The 23247-nt window shown below is 44.4% G+C and overlaps 2 protein-coding genes and 1 long non-coding RNA gene across 4 annotated transcripts in view; 1 reads left to right on the forward strand and 2 right to left on the reverse strand.

Annotated features, from left to right (window-relative positions):
- Positions 1-23247, forward strand: part of LOC308689647 — a 1235845-nt gene that overhangs the window by 449754 nt on the left and 762844 nt on the right. The window lies entirely within an intron of this gene.
- LOC308689646 (NACHT, LRR and PYD domains-containing protein 3-like) overlaps positions 1-23247 on the reverse strand; it is a gene marked incomplete at its 3' end in the record, with an annotated part of 208992 nt that overhangs the window by 154415 nt on the left and 31330 nt on the right. The window lies entirely within an intron of this gene.
- LOC308689601 (uncharacterized protein) lies at positions 16773-20970 on the reverse strand. Of its 2 annotated transcripts, XM_081363406.1 has the most exons (5): positions 19649-20970; positions 19059-19137; positions 17926-18111; positions 17016-17124; positions 16773-16892 (listed from the first exon to the last, which is right to left on the reverse strand). In XM_081363406.1, exons 1-4 carry the CDS (start codon positions 19654-19656, stop codon positions 17047-17049), a joined length of 351 nt encoding a protein of 116 aa, XP_081219532.1. In that variant the 5' UTR covers positions 19657-20970; the 3' UTR covers positions 16773-16892; positions 17016-17046. The 2 variants fall into 2 exon arrangements, with proteins under 2 accessions (XP_081219532.1, XP_081219531.1); XM_081363405.1 differs by lacking the exon at positions 16773-16892 and having other exon boundaries at positions 16946-17124.

Raw genomic sequence — 23247 nt, forward strand, 5'->3', positions numbered from 1 at the left:
TTATATTTGATCGCGATCGCGTTTTAATGTATCATATTTTTGATCGCGATCGCGTTTTAATGTATCATATTGTTGATCGCGATCGCGTTTGAATGTATCATATTTTGGAAAAGCAAAACGCTCCAAACGGCTTCATGTTTTTACTATTATCTCATTTCATATCATCATAACGAATGGAAACATTTGAAGTAACATGATAATCAATATATTTTTCTCTAGCTTAGTTGTTACTGAAATCTTTTTGAAAATATATATAGGCTGCTATATTGTTATTATTTTATGCAGCACTGCGCATAGCCTATACCTACAAGGCACAACAAACCTGGTGTTCATTATATATTGTTGGAAACATTTGTGTGAGTGTGTGTGTGTATTCTGTGAATTTTAAAAAGCAATTTTAACAAGAAAAATCTAAAATGTATTCCCAAAATCGTGCCTTTCTATTGATATCAGTATGTGCACTTTTTTTTTTTTTTTTTAGGGCCCAGATGCCACTGAGTCCTTCTGACTTCAACATTCACAGTACATGTCTCTGTACATGAACATGGTAAAGTGAAAATCAAACACCTTAGAAAATGAAAGGTATGTACAATGTTTTTAGGAATGGCACAAAGGTCTCTTTCTTCAATAAGTGCTTTTTTGTTGTGTATCTTTGGATTATGTTGTGTTGTAAATAAATCCAAACAATTTTAAAAGCCATTCTTTTTTAAATCTCCTCATTCTTTGTGCAAGGTTGGTCAGAATGATGGGCCCTGATAAGCTCCTAATAGGGCCATTAGGGAGGTTCTTTGTCTTTCTCAGGTGTGGAAAGCTTTCATATTAATGAGGTGATCCGCCCCTTCGCATATTGCTTTCTAACACAAAACACGTCGTAAAATTTTTAAATCAATATATTGTCTTCTCTGAATGAGCAGTCAGGGTGATTCTCACATAGTTTTAGAGCAAATATTCTAGGCTACGTGATACAATTTTCAAAAGTCTTGTGAAGAAATAATCAGTATGGGTTTCATGACCTTATTTCAGTGAGAATTTATTTTTGTATTTTCACAAACCACGCATAAATGTCATTATCTCAAAACTACAAACTTTTACATACATGCTGCTGATATATTATTGTAGCAGAGTTTGTGCTGAATACAGTGTAATTAGACTTTAGCCATGAAAATGTCACAAGTAACAGAAATAACCACAAATGTCAGAGCATGTCAGAACACCTCCAGGGCCCAGAAAACAGCTCAGACCCCAGAGGGTTAAAGTCGAGCACTCGATTTAAAAAAATTCTCAATTGCAATTTACCCGTGTTGAGTAACCGGCAAAATACTGGAAGTGGCGCATTCCACAGACGAGAATCTATGAATAACATTATTACACCGTTTTCTAAGGCTACGCGATCTATTTAAAACCATTTACAATCATAATATAGCATAGTGCTATCATGAAATCACAAAGGCTGTGATTTAGTTAAGAATATGCGCTTTAAAAAAAAAAATGCCCCGGCAAGTCATTTTATCAAATATCGCCTTTTAATGGGTAGGTTAATTTGTCATTGATCAGAAGGTGCTCCTAAATTTTTGATTGTGCTCCTAAACTTTTTAAATTAAAAAGAAATGTAAGTGTAGAGCCCTGCATCCAAATTAAGTTTTGGTGGTTGCTGAGTAACATCACATGGTCATGCTGCTCTCTTCTATCTTGTGTTTTTCTCAGATGCAGTCCGCCGGAATGCCCTGACCAAAGATTTTACAGAAGAGGAAACCGAGCTGCTCATCACCAGGTGGCTGTGGCTAGCCTCTGATAGGGATGGTGGCCGAAGCCAGAGGGCGAACAGGCAGACAACGTAGACAACTCAAAAATCGCGGTGGGCCAGAATTAAATGTTTCAAAGTTAAAAATGTTGATATTGGAAAATGGTATTTGAACTCCTTGATTCTACATAATGCTGTGATATTATTTCTATTCTATTCTATTCTTTTCAATTCAAATCTGTTATTAAAAAGTGTGTGCGTAGACTACTCAAAAACGCATCTGGGCCAGAATTAAATGTTTAAAAGTGAAAATGTTGATATTGGAAAATGGTATTTGAACTCCTTGATTCTACAATTAATGCTGTGATATTATTTCTATTCTATTCTGTTCTATTCTATTCTATTCTTTTCAATTCAAATCTGTTATTAAAAAGTGTGTGTGCGTAGACAACTCAAATGCAGTGGGCCAGAATTAAATGTTTCAAAGTTAAAAATGTTGATATTGGAAAATGGTATTTGAACTCCTTGATTCTACATTAATGCTGTGATATTATTTATATTCTATTCAAATCTGTTATTAAAAAGTGTGTTTATCCTATTTTTGAAGTGTGGTCCAATAAAACATGCATTAAACATGAAACCTGTCTTCCTTGTGCTGTTTTACTTTGTTTATCTTGCATAAATAACGGCTGCTAAGCAATTTTAGTATTAACCTGATATGAATGGAATTCAAAGTTCAAATAAGCCCAAATAAGGAACGGGATTGGAGGCGAGCTTACGTCCTCTCACTCGGGGTTCCGCAATCGGGCCGTGTTAAAACCGAGCGCTCGCAGAGCAATCGGACCTAGATTCATGCCGAGCATTGGCCGAGTGTTTTAGCCTTAATCGGGCCGCGTTAAAACCGAGCGCTCGCAGAGCAATCGGACCTAGATTCATGCCGAGAATTGGCCGAGTGTTTTAGCCTTAATCGGGCCGCTTTCGGCCCGCACAATTTTTGCTAGCTGGGAAGTCACAAGATGAGCAAATGTGTGCAAAATGCCTAAAGTGCAGGGGAACATATATTCAAAACACAAGCCACAAATAGTTCTCTTACGAGAGTTCTCTCGTACTGCGTTTGAATAAACGCTGCGGGAAAAGTCTCTTTCACGAAATACTGAAGCAAAATTATCCTTAATTTTCATATTTGTAAAACGCATTGCAGCAGTGCACAGCCATGGCGAGACGGCTCGCTCACTCATTGGCTGTTCTGCGGCAACTGCATGAGCCTATCGAGCGAGGGCTGATGCAACATCAGACCAATGAGAGCGCTTCGCGCGCTCCTCGTCACATCCCGCCGAAACGGGTGTGGCCATCCCCTATAAAAGGAGCTCGAGTAGGCTGATTCAACTGATTTTCATCTCTTCAGCGAAGCTCACGCATCGCTGGATCACGGAGAAGCAAGCGTCGTCGAGGCAAGCTTTTCAGCGGGACGAGCCCTTGAAGCCGCTGGCCTTCGCCGCCTCTACTGCCGTACCTGCTGCGCTTTCCGGCGCTTCATATCCTTTACCTGCTCTGTTCTGTGTGTGTGTGTGCAGTGTTCCCCGAACACTCACCCCTAAAAGAGCCGCGTCTTTATCAAGATGCCATCCTGTGGCTCGTGCCGAGCCCCGCTCACCGAGGGAGACCGCCACGTTATTTGCGTCTCCTGCCTGGGCGAAGATCACGCAGCGCTCGCTGACGGCGGCTGCCCTCACTGCGAGCTTTTGCCGATGGTGACTCTGCTGAGTCGCCTGGCACATTTCTCCGAGCCTGCGCCCCCCGCCGCGGTGCCGCGCCGCAAGAAGCGCCGCTCGCAGCGGGCCCCGGAACCCACCTCTTCCCGACAAAGCTCGCCGGCTCGCCCGCCAGCTTCGCCGGCTTCCCCCGAAGCACTTCCCGATGCTCAGCGCCCGCAGTCTGCCGCCGCTTCATCTGAGGAAGTTGTTTCTGAAGTCGAGTCGGTCGATAAGGATTCCTGCTCTCTGCTAGCTTCAGGCAGTGAGGACTGGGCGAGCTCTGCGGATCTCACGCCTCCTGCCCGAAAGCCGTCGGCTAGAGCTAGCATCGAGAGGGAGCTCATGCGAGTACTCGCGTTGGCCGCGGCGAGCCTCGGCCTCGAGTGGTCTGCACCGGAACTCCCCTCGCGCACCCGGCTTGATGGTAGCTTCCTCCCTGGTGAGCGCACTTCTCCTGTGTCTAAGCCCGCTCCGTTTCTTCCTGAGCTTCATGAAGAAGTGGCGAAGGCCTGGAACGCTCCCTTTTCTGCACGAACACGTTCGTCTGTATCCCCAGCATTTTCCTCCCTGGATAATGCTCAGGACCGAGGCTACCTCACTCTGCCGCCGGTGGAACAGGCGATAGCAGCCCACCTTTGCCCGCCCTCTGCTGGACGGCGGACTAAGCCAGTGCTGCCGTCGAAAGCCTGCCGCATGACGTCGTCGCTGCTCGCGCGGATCTTCTCCGCCGCTGGGCAGGCGGCATCGGCCCTGCACACCATGGCCACGCTTCAGGTGTTCCAAGGCGATCTCCTCCGCAAACTGGACGAGATAGGACCTGAAGCTATCTGCATCACGGACCTGAGAAGCGCGTCGGATCTTTCCCTCCGCGCTACCAAGGCTGCAGCACAAGCCATGGGACGCTGTATGGCTTCCGCTACCGTAGCCGAGAGGCATTTGTGGCTGACGCTCACGGAGATGGCTGATGCAGAGCGCAACGCGTTCCTCGACGCCCCGCTATCCTCCGCTGGCCTCTTTGGATCTTCTCTCTCCGAGTTCGTGGAGAGATTTTCCGAAGCCCAGAAAGCGTCACAGGCATTCAAGCACTTCCTGCCGAAGCGCTCCAGTTCCGCAGCGGGCCGTGAGAAACAGGCCCCTCGGAGCTCACAGCCTCAGCCCCCGGCCGCCCCCTCACAGCGACAGCAGCGCAGCTCACGCCCTCGCTCTCGCTCTACCAGCCGCCGCCCCACTCACCGCGGGCCGCGACCAAGGGTTGTGTTGAAGCCGGAAGCCCCAAAGAAGTCCTAGCACGCCTAGGAAAGCGCAGGTGTGTAAGCCCCGTTGCGACCGGGCCCTCACCAAAGCGCACCGCTGTCTCAGTCCCAGGAATTGCGACTGCTTCAGCGTTCTCAGCAGAGCACAAGCCCGCACAGCTGCCCGCTTGCCTGCACACAAAAGCCGTTTTTACGGCTACCCAGATAAATCCCGAAAAGAGTGTATTTTCTGGTGTCCCGGCCAAGGCCGATGGTGCTATAAATGTAGTGTTGATGCCCACTTCCCTGTGCCCATCCCTACACACAAGCACAGCCCTGCACACAGGGCCCGTACTCATAAGATCGACGCAGTTCGATCGCGCCACAAACATAGTCAAAGTGCCCACTTCCCAGTGCCCACAAACGCTATGTCTGGCAAGCCACAGGCTCCCTGTAAAAACGGGACCTGTGCGCGCCCGCTCTGTTCAAGCAGACAGCGCGGCCAAAGCAGTAAACGTGCCCGGTCCCCGCCCACGTTCACTTGTAGGCTGCATGAGTCCCATGAGACCTTCTCAGACCTCCCTCGTTCAGATAAACACTGTAGCGGGGTCGAGGATGAGCGTTTTGCCCGCTGTATTACGCGCGCTCCCCGCCTCAAATGTCACAGGCGTAACGCCTATGCTAGCGCGCCCCGAAGCGCCGCCGTCGCACAGCGAACAGAGCGCGCTTCGCATCCAACCCCTAGCCGGCCATGCAGACGCATGGGCCGCGCTTCCAGGGGTTTCGGACTGGGTGCTAGACATTATAAAGAAAGGCTTCTCGCTACAGTTTTGTCGGCGCCCTCCACGCTTCACAGCGCGCGTCGAAACTACGGTGAATTCAGAAGTAGCACACCTACTTCGCGCCGAAATATCAAAACTGTTGAGCAAAGGGGCGATACAACATGTATCCCAAGCTCAAAGCGAAGGGGGGCTATACAGCAGATACTTCCTAGTCCCCAAAAAGGACGGTGGTATCAGACCCATACTAGATCTAAGACGACTAAACAGAGCTTTAGTGAAACGCAGTTTCAAAATGCTCACGACCAGCAAAATCCTCGCGCACATTCGCCGAGAAGACTGGTTTATGTCGATAGATCTAAAGGACGCGTATTTCCAAATACAGATAGCGTCACGCCACAGGCGATTCTTGAGATTCGCCTTCGAGGGTCGGGCATACCAGTATACAGTCCTGCCATTCGGCTTGTCCCTGGCACCCCGTACATTTACGAAGTGCATGGACGCAGCGCTCGCCCCCCTCAGACTCAGGGGCATGCGAGTGCTGAACTATTTGGACGACTGGCTGATCATAGCTCAATCACGATCTCAGCTCGTGGAGCACAGAACCATGTTACTCGATCACCTCGAGAATCTTGGTATCACGATCAATTGGACGAAGAGCTCCCTGAACCCCAGCCAAACTATATCGTTTCTGGGCATCGTTCTGGACTCTCGTTCTATGACGGCGCGGCTGTCGCAACAGCGCGCGCTGCGCATACAGCACGCAGCGAGATCCTTCCGCTGCGGTGCGATTATCCCGCTCAAACGGTTTCAGAGGATGCTGGGCCTCATGGCCTCAGCATCATCAGTTCTCCAGCTGGGCCTGCTTCGCATGCGCCCTCTGCAGTTCTGGTTGAAAGCGCGAGTGCCACGCGGAGCGTGGGCACTCAGCCGACTGCGCCTCAAAGTCGATCAAGACTGCGCAGCAGCCCTGAGACCATGGGCGGCGGGCGATTGGTACCGTTCAGGTGTAAGCCTGGGGACTTCCTCGAGAGTGAAAGTGGTGTCTACGGACGCATCCACCTCGGGATGGGGAGCGCTGCTCGAGGGCAGGCCGTTCTTTGGCCTTTGGTCAGAACGAGAAAAGCTCCATCATATCAACTGCCTGGAAATGCTAGCAGTTCACAACGCGCTGACGCGCTTTTGTCCCCACATCAAGGACCAACACGTCGTAGTCCGCTCGGACAACACGGCCATGGTGTCCTACATAAATCGCCAGGGCGGTCTCGGATCCAGTTCCCTTTACAGGCTGGCCGAGCGCCTCCTAATATGGGCTCAGCACAACCTGAGCTCGCTGAGAGCGGTGCATGTGCCCGGGACACTCAACCTGGGTCCAGACAGGCTGTCCAGGAACAATGTTCCCACGGGCGAATGGTCTCTACACCCACAAACAGTCCGGCTGTTGTGGCAGAGATTCGGCAGGGCGGAGGTGGACCTATTCGCGTCCCCAGAAAACGCTCATTGCCCCGTGTTCTTTTCAAAGAACGACAGCGCGCTGTCCCACAAGTGGCCGCACTGCCCGCTATACGCGTTTCCCCCAGTCTCCCTCCTACCTCAGGTGCTGGAGCGAGTCAGGGAAGTGAAATGCCCAGTACTGCTTATAGCACCGTTCTGGGACAACCAAGCCTGGTTTCCAGTCCTGATGCAGTTAGCAGACTCCGCTCCATGGCCAGTGCCATTGAGGAGAGATCTCCTCTCGCAGGCCAGGGGCTCGATTTGGCACCCACACCCAGAGCTGTGGTCCCTTCATGCGTGGACGCTCAACGGTTACCCGTTGGCCTCACGGATGGAGTGCTGAACACCATCACTCAGGCTAGAGCGCCTTCCACCAGGCGGCTTTATGCCTCGAAGTGGTCGGTTTTCTCCAGCTGGTGTACAGCTCGGGGCCTGTCACCCCTCGATTGTGAGGTGACGGAGGTTCTCTCCTTCCTACAAGAGCTGTTGGACAAGGGCAGATCCCCTTCCACGCTCAAAGTCTATGTGGCGGCTATCGCAGCGTGCTCGACAGCAACGCCAGGCCAGTCACTGGGAAGGAACGATTTAGTCATCCGCTTCCTCAGGGGAGCTAGGAGGCTGAATCCCCCCAGACCTCCCTCAGTCCCGGTGTGGGACCTTTCTACGGTCTTGGCAGCCATGAAAGGTCCCCCCTTTGAGCCTATCCAATCTGTTAGCCTCAAACATCTGTCTTTCAAAACGGTGTTTTTGATGGCCCTCGCTTCGGTGAAGCGCATAGGCGATCTGCACGCGCTCTCTGTGAGTCCAACGTGCTTGGAGTTTGGGCCCAATGACTCCAAAGTCATACTCAAACCTAAGCACGGCTACGTGCCGAAATCCCTCAACACTCCGTTTAGGGCTCAGGTTATTTCCCTGTCTGCCCTGCCGGGATCAAACGAGGAAGGGGACTCGAGCTGTCTTTGCCCCGTTAGGGCTTTAAGAGCTTATGTGTCCCGCTCCGCTGCCTTCAGACAGACGGAGCAGCTCTTTGTCTCGTTCAGTGGACGTTCCAAGGGAACGGCTGTTTCGAAACAGAGCCTGTCCAGGTGGGTGGTTGACGCCATAACAATGGCTTATACTACCAAGGGCCTTCAGTGCCCGTTGGGCATTAGAGCGCATTCCACAAGAGGCGTTGCCTCATCGTGGGCCTGGTCTAGCGGGATTTCCTTACAGGAAATATGTACGGCGGCGGGCTGGGCCTCGCCGTCTACATTCATAAGGTTCTACAACCTAGAAGTTCCCGCCTTGCAGGCCAGGTTGTTTTCGGTTTAGCCGTATCAGCTGTCTACCACGACACTGATTTCGCAGGCGCACAACGCCACCGAAGACTTCACCGCACTTGCAAGCCAAGTATTTTCGGTGTATTCGAGTCAGCTGTCTAAACACGGCACTGATATCGCAGACGCACAGCGCCGCCGAAGTTTTCTGGGCAGAATTGTGTAAGACCCATGTTCTTCCCACATTAGCCAGGCTCCCTCCTGCCTATGTGATGTTATATCGCGTCTAGAACGCACCTATTTGGGCGAAAGTGTGTAAGTCCCACATTTCCCACATCAGCCAGGCTCTCCCTGCCTATGTGACGTTGTATCGCGCTTAAGGGCGCATCCATTTGGGCGAAATTACGTAAGACCCACATCTCCCACATCAGCCAGGTTTTTCCCCTGCCTATGTGGCGCTGTTTTGCGCCTAAGGGCGCATATATCTGGGCAAATTTGCGTAAGACCCACATTTCCCACATTAGCCAGGCCTTCCCCTGCCTATGTGATGGTATATCGCGTCTTAGGACGCAGCTATCTGAGGGTGGTTGTCCCCCCCCCCCTCCAGACTCTCCGAGTCTACCGGGTGATTATGCACTGTATACCTGGACTAGCTTCCAGTGGTCGGTGTTTTCTCATCCCAGCACGCACGACGTCTTACAAGTGGTTCCCGCAGCGTTTATTCAAACGCAGTACGAGAGAACTCTCGTAAGAGAACGTACTCGGTTACTAACGTAACCTCGGTTCTCTCTAGAAGAGGGAACGAGTACTGCGTTCCCTGCCGTGCGCGCGGTTCGCTCTGGTTCGCTTCGGCGATGAAAACCAGTTGAATCAGCCTACTCGAGCTCCTTTTATAGGGGATGGCCACACCCGTTTCGGCGGGATGTGACGAGGAGCGCGCGAAGCGCTCTCATTGGTCTGATGTTGCATCAGCCCTCGCTCGATAGGCTCATGCAGTTGCCGCAGAACAGCCAATGAGTGAGCGAGCCGTCTCGCCATGGCTGTGCACTGCTGCAATGCGTTTTACAAATATGAAAATTAAGGATAATTTTGCTTCAGTATTTCGTGAAAAGAGACTTTTCCCGCAGCGTTTATTCAAACGCAGTACTCGTTCCCTCTTCTAGAGAGAACCGAGGTTACGTTAGTAACCGAGTACGTTAGATTAGATAACCCTGACAGATCAATAAATAAAATAAAAATAAAAAAAATATTAAAATAACGAGTAGCCAGAATGTTCAACTTTGTCTTTTTAACTGCAGAAACAACAATATGCTAAACTGGAGTGGCAGTCTTTTTAGCTAAAAATGTTCACAGCATCCAAAAATCAAATTAGAACCGTCTGAAAAGTTTTGAAATCACTTCTACCCTACCTGATCGAGAGAACAAATCCAGCCTTTCACTCTGTCTGCGTCCGTTGGAGTCTTTTCAAATTGTGCACGCAGATAAAATACATTCTAACGTGAAACGTGTTAACGTTGGCCGGCAGAAGTGCGATCATGGTTTTCCTGATGCTAAATCCAGCCTTGGAGAATATCCTTTCTGATGGTGTACATCCACACTTTAGATTTTCTTATCCCAGACATTGTTAAAGATTTAAATCCTTGCCGCCAAGACGCTCCTCTGTCGGTCACGGATTGAAAGTGAAACTTAAATCTGTCACGGGGTGTTTGGATTTATTCATGCACGTTAAAAAATATTTATTAAAAGCTTCTTTCTTTGCATATTTTTATATACAGCATTATCATAATAGGCTGAATATTAACGTATTGACAGAAAACCGGTAGTTCTATGTGAAATCAGACATTGAGCGCTCTCATCCCAGCTAGCAAAAAATGTGCGGGCCGAAAGCGGCCCGATTAAGGCTAAAACACTCGGCCAATCCTCGGCATGAATCTAGGTCCGATTGCTCTGCGAGCGCTCGGTTTTAACGCGGCCCGATTAAGGCTAAAGACACTCGGCCGAGCGCTCGGTTTTAACGCAGCCCGATTGCGGAAACCCGAGTGAGAGGACGTAAGCTCGCCTCCAATCCCGTTCCTTATTTGGGCTTATTTGAACTTTGAACTATGATTTCCATTCATATCAGGTTAATACTAAAATTGCTTAGCAGCCGTTATTTATGCAAGATAAACAAAATAAAACAGCACACAAGGAAGACAGGTTTCATGTTTAATGCATTTTTTATTGGACCACACTACAAAAATAGGATAAACACACTTTTTAATAACAGATTTGAATAGAATAGAAATAATATCACAGCATTAATGTAGAATCAAGGAGTTCAAATACAACTTTCCAATATCAACATTTTTAACTTTGAAACATTTAATTCTGGCCCACTGCGTTTTTGAGTCGTCTACGCACACACACTTTTTAATAACAGATTTGAATTGAAAAGAATATATTAGAAATAATATCACAGCATTAATGTAGAATCAAGGAGTTAAAAATACCATTTTCCAATATCAACATTTTTAACTTTGAAACATTTAATTCTGGCCCACTGCGTTTGAGTTGTCTACGCACACACACTTTTTAATAACAGATTTGAATTGAAAAGAATAGAACAGAATAGAATAGAAATAATATCACAGCATTAATGTAGAATAAAGGAGTTCAAATACCATTTTCCAATATCAACATTTTTAACTTTGAAACATTTAATTCTGGCCCACCGCGTTTGAGTTGTCTACGTTGTCTGCCTGTTCGCTCTCTGGCTTCGGCCACCATCCCTATCAGAGGCTAGCCACAGCCACCTGGTGATGAGCAGCTCGGTTTCCTCTTCTGTAGAATCTTTGGTCAGGGCATTGCGGCGGACTACATCTGAGAAAAACACAAGATAGAAGAGGGCAGCATGACCACATGATGTTACTCAGCAACCACCAAAACTTAATTTGGATGCAGGGCTCTACACTTACATTTCTTTTTAATTTAAAATGTTTAGGAGCACAGTGAAAAATTTAGGAGCACCTTCTGATCAATGACAAATTAACCTACCCATTAAAAGGCGATATTTGATAAAATTACTTGCCAGGGCATTTTTTTTTTAAAAAGCGCATATTCTTAACTAAATCACAGCCTTTGTGATTTCATGATAGCACTATGCTATATTATGATTGTAAATGGTTTTAAATAGATCGCGTAGCCTTAGAAAACGGTGTAATAATGTTATTCATGGATTCTCGTCTGTGGAATGCGCCACTTCCAGTATTTTGCCGGTTACTCAACACGGGTAAATTGCAATTGAGGATTTTTTTAAATCGAGTGCTCGACTTTAATCGAGGAATCGTTGCAGCTCTAGTTTCAATGGAGGGTGCACCCATAGAACCTGCTCAGGTCAGTCGCACTGGTGCTCTTAAATACTTTGTCACTGTCACAGCCAGTACAATAAATAAATAAATAAATAGGTTGCACTGTAGAGCCCTGGGATGTCACCACAGTGCAGTTATCCAGCACTGACACTCACCCAGAACCACACTTTTAATGAGTCTCGCCAGCGAAGTGTTCATTGCTCTTTTCAGGACCCACCCCACAGTGTCTTTAAGAGTCATGCCTCCAACCATTCCAAGGAGAACAGTCTGAAACAAAGACATGTAACTCGTTAGTTATTTAAGGAATATAACATGAGTGAGAGTGGGGACTGACTTTTAGGAATGATCTGATTAATGCATAATTTAACTCACCAAATTCTTCTTCTCCTCTGGATTCTTTAACATCTCCTCCAAATATTGTAGCTTCTCAATAGTTGAAAGTGGGAGCCCAAAATGTGTTGGGTCTGGAATGAAGTCTGGAACTGCTGGAGATTTGTAGGAGCTGCATCAGGATGAGCAACTGCTGCTCTCTGATAGAATCAAGCTGGATGAGGATCTCCTTAGCAATTGCTGTAAGACACATGAAAAAGCAGGCATAACAGATTAGTAGCAAAACATTGTACGTAGATATGTCAGAGTAAACCGAGAGAGATCACTTTGTAGAATTCCTACCTGTGGGCACAGCCTCCTGAGAAGACCTGTTTTGTGTCTTCCATGGTGATGCTTTCCATGGTTGTGTTGACATTTCTGCCTTTATAACTGAGGGGGTTATAATCAGAGGAAGGTTAAGTTTAAAATAAAAATGTTGAATGTAATATATTTTTCTCCTGGTCCTTATTTTAAATAGGTCATAAAAAATATCAATATTATCGACCGATATGAAACGCTTACATCATGATACAGTTTTCAGTCATATCGCCCAGCCCTAGGTTAGCTAATAAACTTTTCAAACCTGCCTGTACAGACCGCATTTAGCCAAAGGTAATGTTAGCTATAAAGTGCGATTTCAGTTTGCGCCATAAAAGTACAACTAGAGGCCAATTCACACCGCAGACAAACGCCAGCAAACACCAACAAAAAAAAGTCACCAACAAAAGTTGGTCGTTGTATTCAGAATGTTATGAAAAATAAGTGTCATGTTCACACTGCCCCAACAGACACCCGACAAACTCAAGCACCCAAGGAAAAACACGAGATATTCATTAATTTTAACCAATACAAGTAAAAGATTGCAGCTTTCAGACACAACTTTCTTCTCGTTTTATATTTTGTTAAATGTCGAGAGTGCATCTGTTACAGGCCCCTGTGCAAAAGGCCATTAAATGCACTTCACGACGTCATACACAGCGTTCACAAAATGGCGGACGGTCTGCACATAGATCTTAACAACCGAGAACATTAATACACAAAATATTTGCAGCATGAACATATGTTGTATCATACCTGTAAAACCAGGAGCAAACGTGTCAGCGTAATCATAATCCCCAGCAACTGTGAGGTCGCCGGCGCAGCTGCTCCTCTACCGTTATAAAAGTCCTCAGTTCATTTTCATAATAAGAGTCCCGATCTCACCCAGCAACAGACATGACCCAGCTTTCAGCAGACCAAAGTCCCACATCATTCCTCTATTTACAGAAGTAAAATAAATATTTTTTTACAGGATCAAAATGTGCACATACTTTAGGACAAAACGTGTTTGTTGGCGTTTGTCAGGTATGAATTGGCCTTAAGCCAGCTAACATTTGTTCCACTTTATTTTCTTCCACAGATCAAAGACTGTGCTCGTAAATATTATTCACGTAAATTGCATTCAATAAAAATGGTGTCTAGCCTAGCAACTAATTATTTGCCAACTAGCAGAACGAAAATATGAGCTGCTAGCGCAAAAACAGTGCAGCTAACGTTAGTCAACGTAGCTTCGTTCGCGCCAGTAGCTTTCATATTAATAGAATTAATAGAATTCGAGTTCTGAATTCTTTCTTTTCGTTTCATCTAGGGAAGCACTGTCAAATGAACATGAACAAGGTTTAAACGGTTCGATAATAATCAACATTTAATCAGCAACAGTTCGAAATATGTAGGTCGACGTAACACTATGCTCGGCGTGAAATGTTGATGCTTTTTAAGGAAATTGAACACAAGACTTACCTCAAGTTCACTGTAATGACGCAGGATCGAAAAGGGATGATTTTAAGTCAGGCGTTGAGTTTTATCTCACCGAAAGTTGTGCACACGTCTTGCGTGCTGACGCTCGCTGCAGCAACTGTTGAAATCGGCTTCATACTGGTAAACGCATCTGAGCCGAGCGCCCAGAGTTTAACCGTCACTGCTGGTAAACATTTGAAATAGCCAGTAAAATGAATTTTAGACTCAGTGTTAATTTTAGACTACCCAACTACTCAGCCGATGCGCGACTGCAATCACCGTGACTGTGCGAGTGATGTCAAGCGCCCATGCATGTTTAAAATACACGTAAAGAATCGTCATGACAACTAAAAAATTTTGCTATGGAAAATGTGCAAAATGACTCTATTATTATTATTATTTACCGCAGTTATTTTGTTTTGGACAACGACATTCGACGAGTAGGCTATAACATCCTAAGATACAGTCAGGAATTTACGTCAATTTTAAAATAATTTTTATGTTAATTATTGCTACATTAAAACCATCCTTGATTTAACCTAAGCCGAGTCATTTCCAGAAGTGGTCCAGATCATACAGCAGAGAGTTACCAGTTACGGTGAATATGAATCGGCCCAGTGCTTTACAGCCGTAACAAAAATGCATGTGCCAGAGCGAGCTGCGGGCCACAATCGGCCCGGTTAACACACGCCGATGCCGAGTCTGAGCCGCAGGCGCCGCGGGGCAGCCGAGCTCGGGCCGATTATACATGCTATCTGGGGTATAGCCAAAGTGGAATCCCAGCTAACAAGGGACATCCCCCGGACTTTTCGAACGTCCCTTTAGGTCCGCATTTGGTCCGCTTTGTAACGTTCGCTGACGGACATTCCGATGACGTTTGCATTTGGTCCGCATTGTAACGTTCGCTGACGGACATTCCGATGACGTTCGCATTTGGTCCGCTTTGTAACGTTCGCTGATGGACATTCCGATGAAGTTCGCATTTGGTCCGCGTTGTAACGTTCGCTGACGGACATCCCGATGACGTTCGCATTTGGTCCGCATTGTAACGTTCGCTGACGGACATTGCGATGACGTTCGCATTTGGTCCGCTTTGTAACGTTCGCTGACGGACGTTCCGATGACGTTCGCATTTGGTCCGCTTTGTAACGTTCGCTGACGGACGTTCTGAGGACATTTGTCCAGGCCAGTTTACGAACGTCCCTTTTTCGTCAGTCACCTGCCATTTCCATGACAACACTTGCAAAATCCAGTCACCCATGCGTTTGCTTTTATCATAGACCAACGCTACTTTTGCTTAATCATAGGGTAACGCCCCTTTCTGGGGGAAAACAAACGGATTAACGGATTCCCCTGAGAACAGAACTCGCTCAACAGACATGATCTGAATTCTGTTTACTCCGGTAACTTAAGAACAAAAATAACATGCCCAAAAGTTGTTGCGTGGTGAGCTGCACCTCAAATGTTTGTAAAAGCCCTGGTTTAAAATTTATACCTTTAGCATGCCGAATAAAACAAGCGGAAAGAAGAATGTTATGGCTTCAAGCGATAAAGAGGGAAGCACCAGATGGAGGGTTATTGGACCCAAAGACCCCTCACACATATGTATGTGGGAAACATTTCATAACAGGTAAGCCGATTATTTAATTCATCCCCCCAAACTAACATTAAGTAGTGTACTAGCTAGTTACTGGCTTTAATTTCGTTACCATACCAACTAGCTGCTAAGCCAGTTAGTGCTAGATAGCATCTAAAGTTAGCTAATGTTATGGCTAGGCAGCTAGGATACCGCCTAGTTTTCATATGCATGTATTGAAACGGTATTTTACAATGTTAAACCAATTCCAGGAAGCCATATTAAAGAACCCCTGCACCCGGATTTTGTGCCCACAATATTTCCTCACCGTACTGTGGCAGACCCAAACCAGAAATTAAATCGGTATAAACACGCCAGGAAACGTGAGCAGACGTCACCCCTTCTCAAACGCAAGGTGGCAAAAACGACTGCTGTGAGCCCAGATCTACCTACAAGTAAGTTTAATGACATGCACTCGTTGAGATTGTATTAAAGGTGGTATCAGTGATCACTAATACCACCTTTAAGATGGTCAGGCTAAAGCTGGATTGGGGTTAGATGTGCGGGCTAAAGCAACTTATTCTTCTCGTTAGTTCTCGATGAAGGCCATTGCCCAGCTGACAACGATGATGCTGAAGTTGTCCCTGATGAAATGCGTGAGTCAAGGAACTGCCTGTCATCTTATTCTGTGGAGGGAAATGATGGAAAGTGCCGACAGATGACTGGACTCAGCTGGACGATGTTTTTGAGCCTATTTACATTTCTTAATCAGTTCGTGAAGAGACGAGGCTACATCTCCCTTCCACCGCGGGACCAGCTGTTTATTACACTGATAAAACTACGTCAAAACCCATCCTTTTTTTTCTTAAGTCACGTTCTGAAAATGCCTCAAACAACTGTCAGGCAAATTTTTATCCGATGGCTTGACCTGATGTATGGGAAAATTTCCTTTTTAGTTCACTGGCCTGATAGGGAATGTTTTTCAATGATACCTCCAGAAATGAAGGCCCAGTTCCCACGACTCACAGCAATCATAGATTGTTTTGAAATCAGGACAGAGTACCCCAGCAACCTTAAAGCTAGGTGAGTGTCACAAGAAATGTGTTTACACACTCTCACATCCCATATTAAAATAAAAGGCTATGTCATTGCTATTATGTATCCTTTCTTAGAGCAAAATCATACTCTAACTACAAGAAATGGACAACAGTGAAATATTTAATAGCATGCAGTCCATCTGGCAGCATTACATTTTTGTCAAATGGATGGGGAGGAAGGGCCTCTGATGTGCATATTGTTCGACAGTCAGGATTCCTGTCCTCAGTGTACCATTCTCCAGGTGATCAGGTAAAATTGGAATTACGTGTATTTCAACTAACCACATTCATGTAATTTGACCCTCTGGTGAGAAAGCAGAACAAAGTAGGCTAAATACAATGCAATATTATGGTGGATTTTTTTTAATCTCTAGATATTGGCAGACAGGGGGTTTACACTCCAGGATGACTTTGCCTTACTCGGTGTCGAGCTGATAACACCATCATTCACAAAAGGGAGGAAGCAGTTACCTGGGAGAGAGGTGGAAATGTCTCGTAGGAAGTCAAACATACGGATTCATATTGGTAAGTAAATAATTATTTTATTATTGTAATGATTATTGTAATGCCGTTTTATTTGAAAAGTCAATTTACAAAAGCGGCTCCTTTTTTGTTGTTGTCGTCCTTACAGAGCGGTTGATTGGTGTGCTGAAAGGTCGCTTTCACATCCTTGACGGTCCACTCCCTCGCTGTCTGGTTCAGTCTGCACGGGACAAAAACCAAGGGCAAGCAACAGTTGACAAAGTTGTAAATGTTTGTGCAGCACTTGTAAACATGTCACAAAGTATTATTAAATAAATACTAAAATATGTTCTGGTTCAGTCTGCCCGGGACAAAAACCAAGGGCAAGCAACAGTTAACAAACTTGTAAATGTTTGTGCAGCACTTGTTTTTTTTTGTTTTTTTTTTACTTAAAGGGATAGTTCACCCAAAAATGAAAATTCTGTCATCGTTTACTCACCCTCAAGTTGTTCCAAGCCTGTATGAGTTTCTTTGTTCTGCTGAACACAAAGGAAGATATTTGGAAGAATGTTTGTAACCAAACAGATCTCGGTCCCCAATGACTACCATAGTATATATTTTTTCCTACTATGGAAGTCAATGGGAACCGAGATCTGTTTGATTACAAACATTCTTCCAATATCTTTCTTTGTGTTCAGCAGAACAAAGAAACTCATACAGGTTTGGAACAACTTGAGGGTGAGTAAACGATGACAGAATTTTCATTTTTGAGTGAACTATCCCTTTAAAGTAGTAGCCTATTTATTGCTATTTGTATATATATATATTGTTCTGGTTTTCAAACCCTTGTGAGGGTAAAATTGGTTTATCACACTTCTTTTGTATATTTTTTATTTCAAGAACAAATACTATTATTTGTACAGAGATTGTGCAGCACTTGTAAACCAGTCACAAAGTATTATTCAATAAATACTAAAATATGTGCAATAGTGTCTCTATTTTTTTTTATAGATTATTTAAAAAAGATGATTATTTTTCTCACCTCACTTTGTAGCACTGTTGTCATCAATCGTAGGTGGATGTGTTTTGCCCAAAATCTGCTGATCACGTCCACCATTCCGTGAATGAATTCATCATCTTTTAAGATTCTAAAGATGGTGGTCTGCTGTGGGGTCCAAGTAACAAAGTCTGCATACTGTGCTGCACACACAAACATTTGCAGCTGAACCTTTTGCAAGGAGGAAGAGGGAAAGGAAGTATTATTAAAATGTGCCTACAGTATTTGTTAAAGAATGTCACAATTCTGTTGACAGCTACTGATTTATTTGTGTATAGCTTTGCCTTTGCAGAGTAAACTGTACCTGAGTGTAGTAAGCATGGTTGGGCTTCAAAGAAAACAATGTGGAAAGGTGCCCTTTCTCATCATCTGTCCAGCTAACTGACTGCTGACCTGCCCACTTATACGGACACTTTGCCTCCCACCACTCCCTTGCCGCAACAATCACATGACACATAGGCGTCACATGATACACCAAAGTATGGTCTTTCATGGCTGATTCTAAAGCCTGATCTGTCCACTCTTAATCCTTCATGCACTTTGCATACATCTTCAGTTGTCAATATGTTGGTAGATAATTGGTCAGTGGCTGGGCCAATGCCCAGTGCATATTTGTAGGTCTCTAGGGCATGTTTTTCATTGTCTCTTCCCCACTTAAGGTAAGGACTATTTATGTTTTTAGCCTCTGACATGATTGTTCTGATTACAGTGTTTGAGGGTTTCTCTTGGTTAGTGTGAAGAACAGTGTGAGCAAACGAGCTGGTGATTCTTCCTACTCGGTGCCTGAGCCAGGCCTTACAGGCTGCCTGCATTACAGTCTCTGCCTCCACTCTGTCTGCCTCTTCCTTGGTAAAGGTTAGTGTTTCAAACCACGAGGAGTGGTGTGGTGTGGAGCCTGCATATTTACTGAAAGTACTCAGCACCACAGGACATTCACCTGTCTCGTCTAGCATTTGTAAAAATTGTGCCTGTTGGCTTGCTGAGGCTTTGGGGATGGGTCTTTTGACCTTGCCTATGACTCTCCTGCCTCTGCCTCCAAAATCTATTGAGCGGATTTCTGATGGCTCAACTTTTTTTGTAGAAACAGCGTTCCATTGGCAGGCTATACTGGTACTTACAGTGGTGGTGATACCCAGGCGGACTGAAGCTTCCAATTTATACAGAACTGCACCCACATGGGAACAGCTTTCCCCTAGTCTTGGGTAAAAAACAAAAAAGACAGTGTCAATTCCACGAAAACATGAGCACAAGTCAACCACTTTTTTTCTGCCCTACAAAACAAAAAGGCAGTAACTGCATTTTTGGTCAAAAATGAGTTGTTATCATTTTCATGACATTCAAGGCATCCTTTGTTATGTGACAAAACATCTTATCTCAAATGTGTGTCGTTTTGGAGAAAAATGGTAGGCTAAAAGTTTTAGGAGAATCTGTAGTTACTGCCTTTTTCCTTGGTATGGTGCCACATTTTTGGTAAGTAATACAAAGCAAGAATACAGTAACTGCAAAATAGGGGTAAAATATCAAATTAAATATGAGGATTGATATATACAAAGGATAAGCTAATATAAAGTAACAAAACAGCCACATGTCCAATAATCTACCTACAACTACTTAGGCTGGATGACAGGATAACTTTAAAGTCATTTTTCTCAGTTCTGCACTCTGCTTAGTTACTGCCTTTTTGCTTTGTAGGGTATGGATCTCTTACCCTGCCATGCAGTCACAGTGAGCTGCTCTAACTTTGCCACTTTTCCACAGCTACCCAGGTGTTGTGGGGCTTGTTAGTCACCCTCCAAGAAGGTTTAACACTGCTTTTGAAAACAAAGCACTTGTCTGTTTTTATGTGTAAAACAGCCTGGACCCAACCACTGATGAAAAACTTATGGGCCTCCAGGGACCTTTTATTTTTCATTGTTTCCGATGTGTACAGGCCTGTCAGACACAAACAGTTACATTGTTTATCATTTCTGGCTATAGTGGTGTCTGCTCTATCTTAAGATTAGCACTAGGCCTATATGACTTTTCGACGACCACTGCTCTGGGCTATATGTAACAACACGAACGGCAGTAGATCAAGCCTTCTAGGCTAGATAGTCTAGCGCAATGTCACAACATCCAATTTGACAGCCCCATACATACATAACATACATTGGTCCCATATATATTTTACCGTACTAAGTAAACCTTTTTACAACTTTCAAAGTCCTAGCACTTTCTAGACACAAGCAGAACCCAGCCAAGTCCACTTTAGTCCTAGCCTGCCACTATTTCAACAGTAAAATCAGTTAACAGCCAAGGTAGCGTGCCTAGTGAGAGCTAATCACGTAACTTAGCTGCTAGCAGCTTCGTCTTTCTAACTAACGTTAGTATAGCTAGTCGACAACAAAACTATGTCAATAGCTTAAATCAAGTGAAATATGATCCAAGTAAACCACCGACTCCTCTTGACATGCCCTCATCGTCTAGTTTGTCATACTGTGAGTGTGTTAATGACAGAAAAATAGGCTACTTACTTGGTGATTCCACGAGATAGTGGTAGATGTCTAAATAGTCCATATTTGGCCACTGCGTGGGGTCATTAATCCAGTTTTCGACGACCATTTCAAAGGGACACATCTTTAACCCGTATCCAGTAGCTTCTTTAAATACCGCTCGCGGTCCTCGGTCGGCAAAGAGTGTGTGTATGTTTGTGCCATGTTTGTGTGTGTGTTTTTGCTATCAAGAAACTTTAAACTTTGCAGATCTAGAGCGAGTTCTGTTCACAGGGGAATCCGTTTGTTTTCCCCCAAAAAGGGGCGTTACCCTTCGATGACGCAAAAGTAGCATTGGTCTATCAGACCTGACACCTTGCAACTAATATAGCTAAGCTAAAAATAATTAAGCTAAAATTTAAATGTAAATAAACTATAGTAAACATATTATTTGAATTAATTGTAAAATTAAGTTCATGTTAAAAATGTTAGTGTTTTAATGTTAATGTTAAGTGTAACGGAAAGCAGATGATCAGGTCTGCCTTTTTGTTGATTAATCAAATCTAATCAACAAACAAAAGGTACTGATTAACCCCTCAAAACAAAACAACAGTGTTAGCAGATGCTCGGTCAGGTCCCCTGAGTTAATCTCATCAACTCAAGAAGATATTCACACTGAAAAGGAAGGACAAAGTTCGCCATGCGGTTCCACGTGTGCACGACTCTGCATACACACACACAAAACACAGACTCCTTATCATGCCCGACCACTTGTGGTCAAAATTACCTTTTTAAAATGTTTAAAATGTATTTCTTGCTGTGCTTATGATCCTTATACCCGAAATACGATATCTATAAGCTTTATTGATATGTAATCAGTTTAATATGCATGTAATCACGAGAAATCCTGTTTCTTTGTGTTGTTGACTAACAGAATTGTCATTCGCGGTATTGTTTTGTTCAGAAGAACACAACGGTGTTGAATATTTAGCACAGAATATTAGAGGATGCATTATTTGATTAATACCAGTTTTATAAATGTTTATGAACGAAGTTTATTCCGCCAGCATTAGTTAGAAGAGGCGTGTACCTTTCCAAATGAAAGGACATGACCTCGTCCTCCCAGGCGATTGGGTCACGCACGCAAGGGGGCGTGACTTGAGCTCCTTCAAAACACAGCGGGCTCTCTCACCTCTCTTTCTCTCACCTCGCTCTCATCTTTCCTCCTCTTCTACCGGCGCGACGCTTCCCAGAGGAACATCCCGGAAGGCCTCGGACAAACACATGTTCGAGTCGTAGCAGCCGTTCTTTTGCAACTAAGTTATATTTGCCTCTTCCTTCACGGAAGATGAAGACGAACTTTCTCGGTAACGTTACATTTCAGTGAGCCTTTTCAAGCTTCCCGCGACACCGGAAGACGCAGTCGAAACAGGACCTCGTCCGCGCTTTCAGCATCAACCAAACAGAGAACAGACTTGCAAGTATATTTATTTGATAAAAGCTGCTTTCCTGGGGTCCGGCTTTAGGTTTCTGTATGTAACAATTACTAGCTTTTCCCTTCTCTCTATTGCTCTCTTTCTTTCTTTCATTTCATTTTATTCTTATCACGTATGTTATTATTGTTTAAATGTTTGTTTGTGTTTATTGTTTGCATTTTTACGTACGTTTCTATTCGTAGCTCATATAATCTTTAGTCACATTTATTAAAATCCATTTATACTTTTCACTGTCTCTGTGTTTGAAAACCCACCATTCTAAAGTCAATGAAATGAAAGATCTTAAGCTACAAGCTCGATATTAGACTACATTCAGTAGTTTTAATTAATAAACTCAGAAGGTTTGATGTCCGTGGCCAGGAGATCAAACTTTCTTGGAGTTTGTAAAGAGATAACCCTTCTTAACTGTGATAATCTCACCTTTATTCGCTGGACGAATAACGATTAGATCAGTTACAGAACCAGTTAATCTCTATAATTGATAAAATAAATGTACACGCGACTTATGAATTATGACCATGAGTCATAATTATTAATATTTCCAAAATTCCCTATATTCTTGAGCTAATTCAAATTTACCCAAAGTCGTATTCGCTACATTTTGGTGGAGTTATTTTAGGCAGTTTCAAACTTTATTTGGTGGAACAAATTCAGTTTCAGTTGAATGTGTATTATTGGTTTAATAATTGTAGGCTATACGCGCGTTTTGAATTGTGAGGTAAGTCGCTAAGGCGAACTCACCCAGCTGAAGGCAGGCACAAAGCCAGCTCAGCTCTGCTAAAACTGCAGTTCATGATATTACATTTGTCTCTGTAAAGACGAAGCAAAACTCTTTACAGTTAGTTCATGTAATACGATTTAAACCGACTAAATGAAGACGAAAGGATCTCTTTTAGGACGAAGACGTAAATCTGACCTGAGCAGTGACTCAGTTTTTCAGTCGTAATAGGCCTTATTATATACAATACGTTAACGATAAGCTCCTGGTCAGAAATTGGCCTCGCGATCCAATTTCGTAAACCTACGCATTATCATAAAGTGCTATTTTGATTAATGCTTATGGGAGAGGAGCAGATGCAATAATTCCTGTTCCTGTAATGAGCAGATGTTTAATTCCTGTTCATAGCTGTAAGTAAACAGAAGAAAAAATTCCTGTTCACAGCTGAAATAAACAGAAGATAATCCCTGTTTATTCAAACCGTTTCATGTATAATGTGTAAGTAAACCGAAGTCTAATGCCTGTTTACTCACAGCTCGATTAATTAAAAACGGAAGTTTTAATGCCTGTTTTATTTAAACCGTTTCATATATAATGTGTAATTAAATAGATGTGTAATTCC

Source organism: Scardinius erythrophthalmus (genome assembly GCF_964197995.2).
Source record: "Scardinius erythrophthalmus genome assembly, chromosome: 4".
NCBI lineage: Eukaryota > Metazoa > Chordata > Actinopteri > Cypriniformes > Leuciscidae > Scardinius > Scardinius erythrophthalmus.

Bases quoted from the DNA above. Each gene is read 5' to 3' on its own strand.
- LOC308689601 (XM_081363406.1), bottom strand. The intron at 18,112-19,058 runs GTAAGTACCAGT...TCCTTGCAAAAG, and splicing joins GCCTGGGTATCACCACCACT to GTTCAGCTGCAAATGTTTGT. The intron at 17,125-17,925 runs GTGAGAAAAATA...TGTCCCGTGCAG, and splicing joins CAACAGTGCTACAAAGTGAG to ACTGAACCAGACAGCGAGGG.